Raw genomic sequence first — 15,740 nt, 5'->3', positions numbered from 1 at the left:
CAGAAAGTAAGTGCTTGTTAAAGAGAGGGAGACAAAAAGTGAGTCGAGGCCAACTATGGCCAGCATGGTTCTGCTGCTGGTACTTTAAGAACCACATTACACCCTTCACTCTTCTCCTTCCAGTGTTGCCTAATTAAAATTACTGAACACAGATAAGGATCCATCTAACCACAAAGGACATTTTAGCATCCCTGTTGGATCCTATGTCAGGGCTGCCTTGTATATTTTGATTTTCATTCACAGGTTGAATGGAAGAAATGAGGCAAAACCCTCCACCAGGGAATGCTGCCTGGCTATATGAGGAGCCACCTTTCCATTACACTTAGAGGAAATCAGGTTGTCTTCCAGTGAGTTCCAGTCACCAAGTGATTTTATTGTTTCAATATGATGAAGCAACTTTTATTTTATGCACTTCATTGTGCTCAAAATGTTGTTTTTCACAGTATAGAATGGATGTGACAGCATTTGTCATGGAAGCACTGAGCAGAGTATGTTGCAACTTCATTCAGTTGTGTTGTTTTATGAAGTTCTGCAGTAAAATGTGCCAGCAAATTATGTTGTATTATTTTCCTTCTGGTGATTAACTAATTATTCATATAATAAATAGCAGCTAACTACAAGAAAGAGACCTATTTGTCACAGAGTTAGAAGAATGTCAAACTTTTCCCATTTCACGTAAAAAGGCAGAGGAAAAAAATACTTCTAAAATGACTTTGCAACATGTGCTTTATTTTAAGTCATTACTGAATCAAAACTACATAGTATACCCTTTTAACATACCCTACCCACTCAATGATCATTCTTTCTCAATATTTTTTTTTAACATGGAATGAAACCTACATTGCAAATGTAAATTTTCATGCTACAATGAACTTTAATGAGCCATTTGTGTCACTAATAATAGTAATTTAAGAAAAAAGGCCATTTTTCAAGCTCATATGTATGTCTACATTTGGGAACTTAAAAAAAACCCGTCTCAGATGTAAAAATGTGACTTGGAATATGTAAACATTTTTGTATACCTGAAACACTGGAAGAAGAATATTGGCTAAGAGCAAAACAATGGTTGCCTTAAATCATTGAAATGGGAAAAAGCATGTCATGGGGAGCAGAGAGAAGCACACACTATTCAGTCTTCAAAGGGTTATAAGAAATGAAGTAGCTCCTTATGTCATTGAATTCACTTTCTTTTCTCATCTAATGGAAAGCGGTAACTTTGAAGAAAATGGCCCAGCAGAACATCCCAATATTTCACCATAATTATTCTAGCCATTAGTTACCCTTGACAAAGTGTCAAGTTTCTGTTGCTTTTTTTTTTTTTTTTCCTGAGAAAAGTCATTGATGTTTGGTGGAAATGTTTTCTGCGACTGTACAAATAAAATAAGGCATTTAAACAGATTGTTACTTGTATTCTTTTTGCTAACAGAGGTTTGTCCACAGTGTCCTTTGTACATCAAAACCTCTGCTTTTCTACAAATGGGTATGGCTAGAATGTCTTCAGTTCCCACTGGGGCACTGGGTCTTGGGTGTCCTGAAGGCTAGTCAGCGTCCCATTACTGTAGCTTGAATGTCAGTGATGTACAACAGCATATTGCACAATCCAATCTATATGGCTCCAGAAAAGGTTGGGAAGTTACACTGGAGTCATCTGCGGGTTCACTCCTTTCTTTTCTCTTTGAGGGTAATAATTATCGTCTGGAAAATTAAATTACCAGACACAGATGCAAACATTTTTTTTGCTGATTAAATTACAAAGCAGTCCCCGGATTGTAGAGGAGTGGCACATTAAAAACAGCAAATCATCCAACTTTCTTCACTGTCGATCCTTAATTTGAAAGGCAGCATGGATTCCTAAGGCCGTAGCTTCCAGGACTCCTTCAGTGAAAAATCATCGCTACCTAACTATAAAAGGCTTAGCTCTTAAGAGAATATTGTGCTTTTTTTTTTTTCTTTAAAATTCAGATGAAATCAACTTGATTCGCAGTGTGACACCAAAGAGATCAATTAGTTTTTTCCCTAGTCCACTTGATCATTGTCTCTGGTGAGCGATACAGGAATATTAGTTTGGCATACAGGTCTTCTTCTAGTTCCAGTTCTCCAGTCTCTCGTACTAAGAAAATGTCAGTACATAACTTCAAGATTCGGTCTACATTGGGTAGCTCCTCAAACATGATAGAGTGAGAGATGCCACTGAAAAATTCACGGACGAACTTCCCTATCACCAGGACAACCGATGCGTATAGTCCCATGATGCTGAAAAGTAAGAATGGAAAGAGTTCAAACCACACCTTAAAAAAGGGTCAGTCAAGTGAGAGGGAGCTCATCTACACAGCTAATTGCAGTCTATCAGCAGAATGAACATTAATTTATAATTAGGATTCTGTTTCTGTTTTGTTGTAGGATGAAGGAAAATAAGGTCTCTTCAAACACTACAGGAATTTGTGAACATACACAGCTGAGCCTGCTGCCTTAAATGATTTAGCCTCAGTCATTGATGATGATGGTCTCATGTCCTGTCCGCTACAGCTTGGGAGCCACAGAAAGAAATACCACAACTACTAAATGTGATCGGTCAGATTTCATATCTAATATTTTTTATTAAAGCATGTGTCAGTCATGACAGACTAATGCTTACCTGACCTCCCATGATAAATCTCCAATGAGGAGTTCTCCAGAATGATGCTAGCAAGGCATGACTCAGTTTCATGACAAGTTTCATGACTCCCTCTGTCTATGAGTATTTCATAACTGCTTTACAGCCAGAGTCCTGGCCACATGCATGGGATTGGGAAGGTTGCTAAAACTGGTCAGAACTTCGGCAGAACTTGATCTATAGTTAAACTAATATCATTAGAATGATTTTACTCGAATAGGAAATTGGTGCAAAGGGTGCTTCTTCTGTTTTTTTTTTTTTTTTTTTTTTTTTTCTTCTCCCCACTGGAGAGTAGATATCAAGGGGCACATCGTTTCTTTAAAAATATGAAGCCTTTTATAGGTAACAGTAGTAGATTTGTAACTCCCACAGAAGCCCATTTCTGGAAGTTCAAACATTACAGCAACACAGAAAAAGAAATAACACACACTCCCAAAAGCAAATGAAGTAATCTCTACTTCTATCATATCTACATTATTTTAATTTTATGTAAAGATTCATTCTTACCCATAGCCAGCTAAGAATCCAAGGCTTGGTGGACTGACTTTATCACTGAATATGAAGAGTTCAAGACTCTCTTCAGATGTTTTGTATCTTTTCCCAAGCTGATTCAAAACCCACCACTCACGAACTCCCTCATCAGACACATTTTTGACCAGGGAAACTGTAATATTTTCCCATCTGCAGTCTATTGGGAAAAAAAAAAAAAAAAAAAAAAAGTTAATATATTACCAAAACCTACAAAAGTTAAAAGGATTCCAATCAGATGCTTTGACCAATAAAATTATAAAATGACCGACCAATGTAGGAGTAAATGTTTGTTATAACTCTCTTAAAACCCATTTTACAGAATTTCTGTACAAAAGTACTGTATCTATCTAGACTGTTATGGTTTTCCTTCCCTAAATTAAATAAATAAAATAAAATAAAATAAAATAAAATAAAATAAATAAAACGTTTCACATCAACTACATTTTCTTCTGTAGAAATGACAGATCATTCAAGTATTTTCGAGCTGTAGAGTCAATGACAGACAGCATGTTTACATTTCAGGCCTAAAGAAACACATCTGACTTGGAGGTACAGTGGTCAGCTTCTGCATGTCCAAGTGATACTACCACTGCAAATCATTACTTTTTGGTATAAAAAATATTATAAAAGATATCATTCTTTTATATCAAGAAAAGCATACTGTACTATTATGCATAATGATCACACAGACAGGAGCTGAACCCTGGCCCTGGGGACTCCATATTGGCAATGTAGACATTAAAGTCTTGTAGAAGAATCCCAAATTAAGAGTGTTTTTTTTAGGACAGAAATTGACTAATGACAGTGAAGCACTGGTAACACATAAAGCTAGATTCACTCTCAAGAATTATTTTTTCTACTTAATATAAACATGCTCACTCAACCTTCAACTGTAATGGACTACACAATGATCAAGAAAAGGCCTGAGTGCCAAATTTAACCTCTGCTGAACAAAGTATTCTTAGGTACAGAATTGTTCTTACTCTTCCACCCCAACAGGTTTTCATATGTACGTATGTACATGTGTATGCACTATGTATATCTATGAGTATTTATACATATTCTGATTGGGAACTTTGAAATTCCCTATTTATCTAAATTGGATTCTTTGGAGCCAAAAAGGAAGGAATAGAATAAAAATATCATTATTCAAGTAGAGAAGCTACATTTGCAAACACACAGCACTACTATTTGTGGTAAAGTATTAAAGAGATGCAGAGAAGTGAAACTTGTCATCAGTTTCTCAGGAAACAAGGGAAAGCAATTTCTGAAAGCAGACTTGAAGAGCCGGACTTTTAATCTGTAGAGTCCTTACTGTTAAATACAAAGCTAAAGTACATCCAGATGCATTTTCTGCCTTGCACTCTATTACCTCATGTCTCCCCAACCTTGTAGGAACCAGGTAGAAATGACTGTAAGAGTATTTCAGCTTGCGGTGCCCCAGAGCAGTTCAGCAAATGTGCAAGTTTGAGCACTGTGTTGCACTTCTTTCAACTGTGCTCTGTTTTCCATGGCCTGGATACATACCTGTCAATAGCTGCTTTATGGGTTTTGCCAGAGAATCACTAGGAGCCTTGATGTAGTATGGATACACTGTCTCTAATGTTCTGGAAAAAATGAGAAAGCAAATATTTCATATTTTTATACCTCTAAAATAATTTAGAAATAGCTAACAGAGCTATACACAGTTCCCAGTAATTCTTGGCTTAAACTATGATTTTATAGTGTTCAGATGTCACATCTGAAAGTTAGCTGGATTTATTAACTATGTTCTGTCAGTACTTCAGCAGGGAGCTCCATCCATAATGTCCCCTTTCACATGCCATGAATCCCACACACCTGGGGCACGTGTGTTTGCAAGGAATGTAGGATTTGTATTTTGTTCACGTTTTTAACAAAGCTGCTTTTGTAGTCAGCTACATAAGCAGTACAAAGAATGGCAACACATCACCAGTAGTAAACAGTCTTGAAAAATATGTAGCAAGAACATTTATTACTTCAGAATTAAAAGATGTTTAAATAATAACACATTGAAAAGAGTGAAAATTCTTCCCAGAATCTTTTACTGTGAAATATTTTCACAGTTTGTATTATCTGGAGGATTTCAAATTTAAAAAGAAAGATGTTTGTGGAAGATCTTCCATTGGACTCAAAGTACCTTATGTAGGATAAATCACCAGCATCCTGAGAGCGAGAAATGTAATTAAAAGCAGAGATGCTGTCCTAACTTTTCCCTCACGTGAGTGAAAAATTCTAGGAAAGGGGAGCTCTCAGGGAAGTCCTCTGATACTGCTACATTGCATATGCTAGGCTGTGGAAGAATGGAGGTGGTCAATTTAAAGTCCTTCATGACTGTTCAAGCAGGACCAGCGAATAGGTAAAAGCTCAGCAGCTAAGTTGTCCCAGCAGAGGTGGTGGCAGAAAGCTCCTGCTGAGGTTGTCAAATGCCTACTAGCTGCCACAACCATTTTTCCTTTATGACAAAGTTAAAAATGCTTAAATCAACAAAATTATTGCATAATACAGCTCTATCTTTTACGCTGTTGTTTGCCTCCTGCAAAGAGAGAATTATGAATGGATTACATCCTCCCAGTGGGTGCAGGAAAATAGCTGTGCTACAGAAAAGACATCTGATTTCCACCTACTAAGAAATATGAACCAGTCAGGGTTTTCATTCTCCCAGTTGACCTCAGCTTTAACTTTTCAACTCTTGCGGCCACAAAACAGATCAGGTGGCCTTCAGGGATGATGTGTTGGCCTAGCAATATTTAGAGACTACTGCTGTAAAGTAATTCCCAGTGACCAGGATGAAGAGGAAGAGCCAGATTCCTTTCAAACTTGAAAGGAGCATCACTGCTGTTAATGCTGTAAGTCTACATCTATACAATAATGTTCAATATTCAGATGAAGAGAATGTTCTTACTGCCTTGCGAATTTCCATTACAGGAAAAGATCTGATGTCAGAAATGACTGCAGATGTTACCCTTTTACCAGAGTGATTTAACACTTCCTTGCCAATCTACTACCATTCAAGAATGACAATGAGAGATACATTGGATGGTTATTTAGAATGAAAAATTAATCAATACAACTTCCTCAAATGAAGTTGAACTCAAGTAACTGAGAGGAGGGTTTAACTATGAATATTCTGCAATGAACTGTGCTTATCTAATAAATCAAAGAAAATCAACTAATAGCTTCACCATGCTTGGTGGTGGTGTTCCAGTATTCACAGTCTTCTCAGTCTAAATTTATCACACACACAAAAAAAACAAACCAAACCAACCAAAACAAAACAGACATCTTTTTACCTTTAAAGCAATGTTATTATTCTGTGACTTCAATGCTTTTGGGCTCTGTGAACAAGGCTTCAAAGTATTTAGAGGTGAATAGATGGGCAGACAAATGGTATGTTTACACAAGCCTCACCTCCTTAAGATAGTAGGATTAAAACAGAAGGTTTGCATATAAATAGGCAAAGAAAATAACTTACACCTTTTTCAATTGCTTTCCAGACATCATTGTAGCAATATCTGTTCTGGTTTTCTCTGGTAGGCCAAAGGTAAGTTTATCTGATGCTATTTCTGCTTTGGCACCAAGAGTGAGATTTCTGTTTAAGTAAAAGGAAGACACACAGTCATCTTACAATGAAAGCAGAACCTAAATTTGTGTTTGCTGAACTCTAGAGCTGGTTGTCTAACTAGTCTAACCACGTTGATCCTTTCCATCCCAATCTTTGCTAAATTGCAGCAAGCATCATGCTACCTATACCCAAGATGGTGTGTACGTGTCCCAGAGGACACCTAACAGTCTTAAAGGTTTTTTGTTTTTCTGACTATTCTTTTGCATGCATTAATGGTGACGGTCTGATGTCATTTTGCTCATTATGTCAGTCAAATCAGAACTGGGGAGGAAGGATGCCCACTCAGACTTTGGGTGACAGTACTGCCAGACAGGATTCAGCAGTCAGCTACAGGTTCCTGAAACCCCACCTTGGACTAGCAGAAGTGTGTGTCTAACAGGCTGACCAGGACCCCCATGCCAGCTGTAGAACACAGCTTTTTTTTTTTTTTTTTAATAGAGGATTAGCTTTTGCACCTTGTCTTGTGTTGTGCCCTGGGGTTGGGATGCAGCAACTGGGTGAGACAACTCCTGGGCTGCTGGGGCCTGCAGCAAAGTTCTTCCAGCAAATTATGTGCAAGGGCAGATAGCATGTATGCTGCCTGAGTGGTACATGAGGTTCGTCTTACAGCTGCTTGTGGTCTGCTGGCCTAGGTGAAAGACAGCATTTTCCCTTTACAGAGAAAAAGTGGAAGGTCTCCGTGGGTAAGCCTTTACCGCCTTCAGTCATTCATGGTTGCAATATAATCCACAGGGTATAATTTGAGGGTGAAAAAGGTTTTTTTGAAATCCAGCGTATGAATGTTCGTAGTTAGGTAAGTATACTGGCAAATTGAGTAGAGGCATTAAAAATTAATTTAAAGTTCAGAAATGAATGAGGGATGTAATTCACTGGCTTAATATCGTATACTTCCAGGAAAATGAGGGGGGTCAAATAAAGTTGAATAAAGAGTGCAGATTCATCACAAGCCTATTTTCAACTGTGTAAGGACTGACCCAGCATGTTCAGAGCTCCTACAGTGATTCAGCTGACCTGCTTCTTGTGCGTGGTCTCTTCCTGGGGATTGCTATAACAACCAAGTATTTACTTCGAAAAAAAAACATGTAGATATAGGGGCTGCAGTGGCAGTTCATTTCTAATTTAGCCCAGTCCCAAGTGGCAGGCAGTAGCCAAGAAGCCATCCTGATGACTCAGTGTGCTCCAGCACGTATTCAGTTAAGTACATTCTAGGCTGGCTCTTGCAAAAACTTAATTGTAAAGCAGTGTTTTACTGAGGCCAAGTCACCACTAAGTAAATGGGCAAAAGTCTCAAAAAGTTGATCTGTGCTGAGTGGCAGAACAATGGCTCCAAGTATATGCGTATGTAAAACATAGCTGTGTCAGTTTGAGATTTCCTTAAAAAGAGAGTGTTTCTATTTCCTTTTGGTTTTCTGCCTTAACTATGTCCCCCAAACATTAACAATGTTCTTTGAAGCAAAGTTTATTTGAACATCTTCATCTAAAACTGACTTAAGTTTTCTTACTTTTCCCTCCTCCTCCTCAAGTCCCATTGAAAACTCCACCCTCTCTTTTTAAATCATCTACTTGGAAGTAGCTCCATTTCTTTATTTATTTCTTGAGAAAAAAAGACAACAAAACTTCCTGTGTAACAAAAGTCACCAATCTCTACCTCTCTTTTTCCCCCATTATTTTATTTTATTTTATTTTATTATTTTTTGGTTTGTAGTACAATAGAATGTGCTGAAAAACTAAACCAAAAAATGCACTGGGGAAGTGTTCAACTGTTCTGCTCAACAAAAGCTTAGCAAATGATCCATCAACTTTATAGCTGTCATATTAATTACCTTTGAATGCTCCATGAAAGAACTACGGTGAACTCTGCTGAAAAATCAAGCAGTCTTTGTATCATTTTCTCTCTGCTGGGAGGGCTGATGGTCCATAAAGAGTTTGAATTCCCTTCTAGATCTGCGAGAGTTATATCTTCTATTCCATAGCCCTCTAGAAACTGTAAAGCAGCCTGTAGTTGCAGTAGAAGAAAATAATCTTTCAGTGCTTTGATGTTCACAAGATTCACAACCACATTTCTTGATCAGGCAGAATTGCAAATGTTCAATTAATCAGAAATGCATTGCTTTACACTGAATGCTTTGTCAGGTCTCAGCTGGGTCTTTAGATGGGGGCAGGAATAGACAAAGTGTAACCAACCCAAGAAGGCAAAACAAAAATGGCCCAGCTGTTCAAAGAATAAGTATGATGGTCAACTTGGCCCAAACGGGTTTGAAAGTTCATCACGTAAACTCTGTAGAGTATATTTAATCTTATTTCCTTTAGTTTCTAATAACCCCATTTAAATTCCTGGATCCAATAGGCCATGCAACTTTCAGTCCATGCCAGTTTTGGCTGGTACCTCTGACAGCTTCACTGAAACTCCAAACTGTATCAGTGGTCACAACAAAATATAATATAATATATTATAATATATTATAATATAAAATATAATATAATACTGTGTGAATGATATACCAAGCCTGGCCACTGTGAGATGGCAGACACTTTCAGAAATTCTGGTAGTACTCAGGGGGCACAAGTCACCTGCAACCTCTTATTAGTTATCATATTTTTATTAAAATTGTAATCTGTCTTTTGTCAAGCATCTTTTAGCATAGAAAAATGTGTACAAGTGTTAAGGCAACTTTAAACCCTTATCTTTCAAAGTGTATCAAGACTGCAATATTACTGTGATAATACCCAGGCTATTTGGTAGCATCTAATATTAAAAAGTGTTAATTCTTGAATGGGCTAGAAGGAAGTACTTCTTTAAAGTGGTGTCTGATCAAAATTTAATTATTTTAGTAATGCAACAGTTTCTGCTAAATACTAGTCTTTTTCTTTTGTTATATAAAATAATGATAACTTTGTGTATAGTGCACCATGAAATATCGAGACTATGTTTAAACTAAGGCATTTTAATGTCAAAACTTTTCCAAGCCATACACATTTTCTTTTGACAGCACCATGTCTCCTCAATGGGAGGTGAAAGCCACATGCACTACAGAAAGGAGCATGGAGCTTAGAAGTGCTAACAGTGTTGTATCCCCACAACATACTTGTTTTGGCACTACACCAACAGCACCACATCTCCTGAAGGTTTGTGTCCTTTAGAGGGAAGGACACAATCTATTCGGATGACAGGACAGCTGCAGTTTCTGTCTGTCTTCCATGATTTTGTGCAAAGATGCTTAATTAACAGTAACTTTTCACTCTATAACCCAGCCCTGTCTTGACAAATGATCTGTTCAAACCTTTACTAGTACAAACTCCCTTTATGGACACATCTTCCAAATGATGGCCGTGCTGCTGACCACTTGACTACATAAACAAAACTCACAAATGACCTCCAAGGAAACATGCATACATTTTAAAGTAATGAGGTAGTCTACATTTCACTTACAGTGTTACCCCTATAGCTTCCCAGAAACGCATTGAAATCAGTCTGATTCAAATTCTTGAGCTGCTTCTGTTGAGCACTCATTGTAAAAATAGGCTGGGAAACAAAAGAACACACACTTGTCACATTTACTTCAAATCTTTTGCTATGTACACAGTACAGCATCCTGTGCTTCACAGTCCAAGACAATTATGGCACTCATTTCAACAGGAGAAGACTACAAAATTATTCCACTAAGAAGCAAACTACTTCCAATTAATTATCTCACATTTACCATGGGGACCTGTAATCAATTACCTGAGTTTTCCTGATGTAGGATGATTTATTCAGATTAAACTGCCAGCAGGTTCTGTTTTTAACTGGCAAGTGAAGGTAATATTTTACATCAGCGATGAACAAACATGTTTTTAACCCAAAGGGGATCACTCATGTGAGTTTATCTGATTTTTGCATAAACCAGGAGCTTTTCAGTCAGAAAATTCAATGCAGGGAATAAGGCACAGCACAAGGAAATACAGTGCAAAATCGGATATTTCTTTTAGTTTGTCTTCTTTTTTTACCTGATAACCTCCTAGAGTTATTGTGATTGATACATCTAGAGGCTTGTTCGTGATGCCTGCAACAGATTTGATTAAAGACATGAAGAGCAGTGGGAACCAGACAATAAAAATCAGCAAGACGATAATCATGCCACCCATTCCATACTTCACAACTTTCTTTTTCTTCTGGCCTCTTGGTTGGGGATATCTCTGCAAAAGCAAACAGCAACATAGTAATGTCTCTTCTATCAGTGGAACACTCGGTATGATTTGATGAGTGAAGGAATACTGATCTTAAGGACTCCAATCTTCTGTTGTCATCTGTTACCCATTATCAGGTCAGTTGCATTGAGATTTTTAGCCAAACCTGCACAAGCACTGAATTTCTGGCAACTACAGGGAAGAGTGCCAGAATAACCCATGTCAAGTGTGTGTCTGGTGTGAAAAATATTGTAAACCTCTGGTTTTTATTCCTTATGGCCATAAAGAAAGGAAAAAATGGGTAATTGCCGCACCAACTACATTTAAACAATGCCTCAAGCTTTGCTGCTGGTCCTACAATCTTGACAGTGTGTATGTGACATCCTTCCATTTCTTAGCTTCTGAGAGCAAAAACAGGTCTTGCTTTTATCCTTCTCTTTACAAAGCAAGTCATACAACACACCTGTTCCCCCTTGACCACAATTCATTCTGTTACTGACCTCACGACTGAATACTTTAATAGAGTCCCCATCCTCTAAAATGTCTTACCATCACTGTAATGTTTTCTTATAGGATTTAATACTACACAGTGCTTTAGGATCCTGCCTTTCACACACTGCGTACTGCATGTGCAAAATCAAGATGCAGCGAATTGCACTGCACCTCAGACGCATGCCAGGAATCTGGCTTTCAGGAAATTGTTCTTGCTTTACAACACGAATCCATAAAGCCCTAGGAGAATATTAAATTTGTAATACAATGCTATATTTAAAACAAATTAGCTACTTTTCAAAAGCATTGTATCAAATCATTTGTCTTGCACTACAAAATACTGTTTTCATTAAAATATCATATCAAGATCACCAGGGGCATATTATCTGTCTATATGAGATTAGTTCAGGCACCTTTAATGCTGTTACACAACAGTTCAGAGACTCTAAGATCCAAAGTACTTAGGCATACCACTCAATGTGAGTGAGAGACAGAGAGACCTAAAGTACCTTGAACAACTCCCATAAAGTTATCAGTAGTGATTTTGCTACATGGCATTAGCACACACATGCAAGCTTAGACTTGGAAGTCTTCCTAAATTAGACCTATGCTACATATGCAGAATGATCCTGTTGGAAGGTGAAAAAATGCAGTACAATGGACAGTCAAAGCAGAACTGGGTTATTGTTTCTCTGACTCCTCTGATGACACTCCATTCAGGGCAGAAATAAAAGTCGTAACAAAAAAAAGCCTACATACAAGATCTATGTGCACTTCAACCCTCAGTTAACTCGGAAAGCAAGTGCCATTAAGAGACAGGATTATAATAAAAGTAGTAATACGTCAGTAACACTTGAAAATACAGCCGTTTCATTGCAGATGTACAATTTCTGACTGGTTGGGTCACTCCTAAAAGAATGCTTAATTTCTTTTTCAAATTGGCAAATAAGCAAGCATATGGTTGCAATCTTTATAGTGCTTATAAGGAATCCAGAATTTGCAAGTTTAATTTGAGCTGAAGCTTAAATGAATTAAAGAGGCTGAAACTTCAGTCAAACAAATTGTGGTTTTATCTTTTTTTTTTTTTTTTTTTTTTTTAGTCTTTTTGGATATGCGGATCCTCTCTCAAGATAAAGGAACCAGTTGAGTTCCCTCTGCACTTATATGAAACAAGAATCCCTGGTACCTACATGATGAAGGCATGAGCTCTGCCTTGTCCTGACCCTTCTTTAGAGCCACAGTTTCCCTGCTACTGCAAGTTACTCATTTAGTTGTTATGCACAATGTGAGTCTGTGAATATGAGGCCTTTCAATCCATGTCTTGAAATTCAGGCATGCAATTAAACTAGCAGCCACATCTTGTGGAATTCATGTTAATGGTGGAAAAATCAGGTGTAAAGGAGAAGCCATTTGAAATTTCACTTGTGGTGACTGCCAACTAACTTAAAGTACCCAATAGTCTGAATATTTCTGAACATGAACACCAGCTGTATCTTCTAACAAACTGTCTTTATGGTGGATTTCCCAGTTATTTAGGGACTCATGATTACTTTTCTTCATTTCTGCACAGGGAAGAGAAGGCCTGGATCACTCATATGGGGCTTCCTTACTTTTTCTGATTCTCGCCAGCACTTCAGGATGAATATATGAGCATAGATATCTTCAACACAGATCCAGCTGGAAAGACTGAGAGTGGTGTCAGTCCAAACCCAGTCCATTACTGCTCTCAGCTCAGTCAAAAATGGAACCAGGCGGAATCTGAAGGGAGAGCACAACTAGTGATTAGTCAGAAGCAGAGGGATCACATTAAATGAGCACAATAACTGTATATATCACAAAAGGGAGAAATAAACCAGTATTAAAAGACAGTTTAACTGGATTTTTTACAAATACAATGCAGTCATATCCTGAGACTGTATGAGTAATACTGATGTTTTGAGGGTGATACCTTTTGCCACAGATCATGTTCCTCTAGGGTCCCCTGTGAGACCATAAACATGCTTTTGCATCATTATGCCTAGCAATTGTACATGAACCACTGATGGAATGGTACAAGACAGAGTTCCCTGTACACCCATATTCCTCTGATCTGGAGCCATAGAGGAACATAGCCTGGCCTATCTGCAGAATGGTGGGACTTAATTTTATGCCTCCTTACACCCAGTGGTGCATTGCCTCTTTACAATAAGTGGGCAGTCCTCAACTGCATACGGGATTGGGCTTTATGACTCAGGATTAAGCAGCAGAAGAAGGTGGGCTAACAAGAAAGCAACATGCACAGAGCAGCTTTTCAAAGTGTGCCATTCCCTTTATTAGTTCCACACTTCTCTGCTTGGCCAGGTCACAAAGAATACTTCATGTGAAGAAAGCTTTCTTCTATAGCTCTTTCTACTGGAATGACACAACCCATGCTGAAAATATTGGGAAAAGACTGAGATTATTCCATTTTTTTCTGTGAAATATGTATATGCTTTGAACTAGCTTAATCTCAACATCATGGTAACATCACAATCAGAACATCATGGTAACAGCACAACCCTAACTCCATCTTTCACTCTGAGGTGAGGCTGTGTTTGTTATTGCACCAGCATTCCTAACCCTGAAGAACTTCAAATGTGCAGCATTTTCCAAAAGGTACACAAAGGAAACATTTTTTTGGTGCACAGATTTTATTTCACATATGTACTCTCTCTCAGCTTATTCTCCTTTTCACCTACAGCCTGTAAGCCTGCTCCAATGACTTCTTCAGGATTTGTTGCCTTGCTACTCTTTAGTACTATAGAACAAATAACGTTACATAATGTTGTAGTCCCTATCTCTTTCACAGAAGTGATTTCTTACAGGTGTTAAAAAAGGGCCCTGAGTGTCAGACTGGTAAGTCAGGCTTCCATATTCACGACAGGAGACTGATTTTTCTGAAATTTACATTCCTGGAATTGTTTTTTTTTTCTGGACTACAGGGGACATGTGGCACAGACAGAGCAGTATGGTGTGAAAGATTTACTCTAGATTTAGTCATGAATAACCCCAGCATCTCATGATAACAGGTCCTTATTTCATGGAAGAATGGACTAAGGCAGTAGTTCTAGACTTACCCTTGAAATAAGAACAGGTTCACATAGTTATAACTTTTAGTGAGGAAGTTGCCTAGAACACGAGTTGGATATCCACAGCGTATCTGATATGCTGATAAGCCAAAATAAACACATTTCACAAAATACCAGAGCTGGGCAACAGTGTTCTGGCTAAATTTCCTGTAATGGAAAAGACAGATAAAGGAAAATGATGAGCATTGTACCTGTGTACGACAGAATTAGCTTGAAATGTTTTGTGCTCCTGGCAGCTTCCCTTTCCTGAGAACTGGTGAAAAACCCTTGGTCTCTGACCCCACTGCATTGGTGAGACGCTATTTGAAAGAATCTGGATGAGGAAGTCTAAAAACAGCATCTGTAATCACCTCAGGGTCATGGCGAGAGACTGGGAACAGGCTCCCTGTGAGTGATGGCTCTGGGGCAGCATTCTGTCCCTCCAGACACTAGAGATGCCTAGCTACACCACAGGGGCCCCTACAATGACACGTGCCCTGGTAGTCCTGGGTAGACACTGTTTCTCTTCGCTGTTCAGGTGGTTGACATCTACACTGACTTTAAGCAGCTTTAATGCTAATTTGTATTCATGGAGGTACCTCCAACATCTTGGACTCATATAAGGAATTAGGTTGGAGCGACCTCTGAAAACCTTCTTTTGCATTATCCTCTGCTTGAATCATGTCTAATCACACCAAATTGTTCAGGGACCTGTCCAGATGAGTTTTGAATATTTCCGAAGATAAAGATCCCACAGCCTGTCTGTGCAAATTGCTCTAGTCATGGAACAATTGCCAAATGCCATGGAGCACTACTGTCATGGTGAAAAGATTTGCCATCATATCTAGCATAAATTCCGCTTTTCTAACTTGTGGCTTCTTGCACCTCTGAAAGCAGCTTAATTTCACCTTAACGCTCTCTTAACAGGTCAGTGAAGACAAGTCATCATGTTCTGCAGGCTAAACTAGTGCTATTCACTCAACCTCTTCACACATATCATATGCTCTAACCACCCTAACCATCTTGGTGAACATTTCCCCTTCTGACAGGAGCCCAATAACATGCTGGAACTGCGTGATGGACAGGGTTTGTGAACCAGACATGATCCACTGTTTGCAATTATATCTCACTAAATTATTGCAATTAAGAAATATGCATGTGCTTCTAA

The 15,740-nt window shown here is 38.3% G+C and overlaps 1 protein-coding gene across 1 annotated transcript in view; it reads right to left on the bottom strand.

The window, feature by feature from the left end:
• Window positions 1-2,000: 2,000 nt before the first annotated feature.
• PIEZO2 (piezo type mechanosensitive ion channel component 2) overlaps window positions 2,001-15,740 on the bottom strand; it is a gene marked incomplete at both ends in the record, with an annotated part of 307,245 nt that continues 293,505 nt past the window's right edge. Inside the window, 9 exons of the mRNA XM_084281658.1 lie at window positions 2,001-2,253; window positions 3,161-3,341; window positions 4,712-4,791; window positions 6,678-6,794; window positions 8,651-8,823; window positions 10,258-10,350; window positions 10,815-11,003; window positions 13,097-13,244; window positions 14,582-14,740. Coding sequence (XP_084137784.1) covers window positions 2,001-2,253; window positions 3,161-3,341; window positions 4,712-4,791; window positions 6,678-6,794; window positions 8,651-8,823; window positions 10,258-10,350; window positions 10,815-11,003; window positions 13,097-13,244; window positions 14,582-14,740 — 1,393 coding nt within the window. The remainder of the gene's footprint in view (window positions 2,254-3,160; window positions 3,342-4,711; window positions 4,792-6,677; window positions 6,795-8,650; window positions 8,824-10,257; window positions 10,351-10,814; window positions 11,004-13,096; window positions 13,245-14,581; window positions 14,741-15,740) is intronic.

The sequence above is a fragment of the Netta rufina genome, assembly GCF_964035555.1.
Source record: "Netta rufina genome assembly, chromosome: 2".
Lineage (NCBI taxonomy): Eukaryota > Metazoa > Chordata > Aves > Anseriformes > Anatidae > Netta > Netta rufina.
Note: the sequence above shows the minus strand (reverse complement) of the source record. Positions and strands in the feature narration are given on the sequence as shown.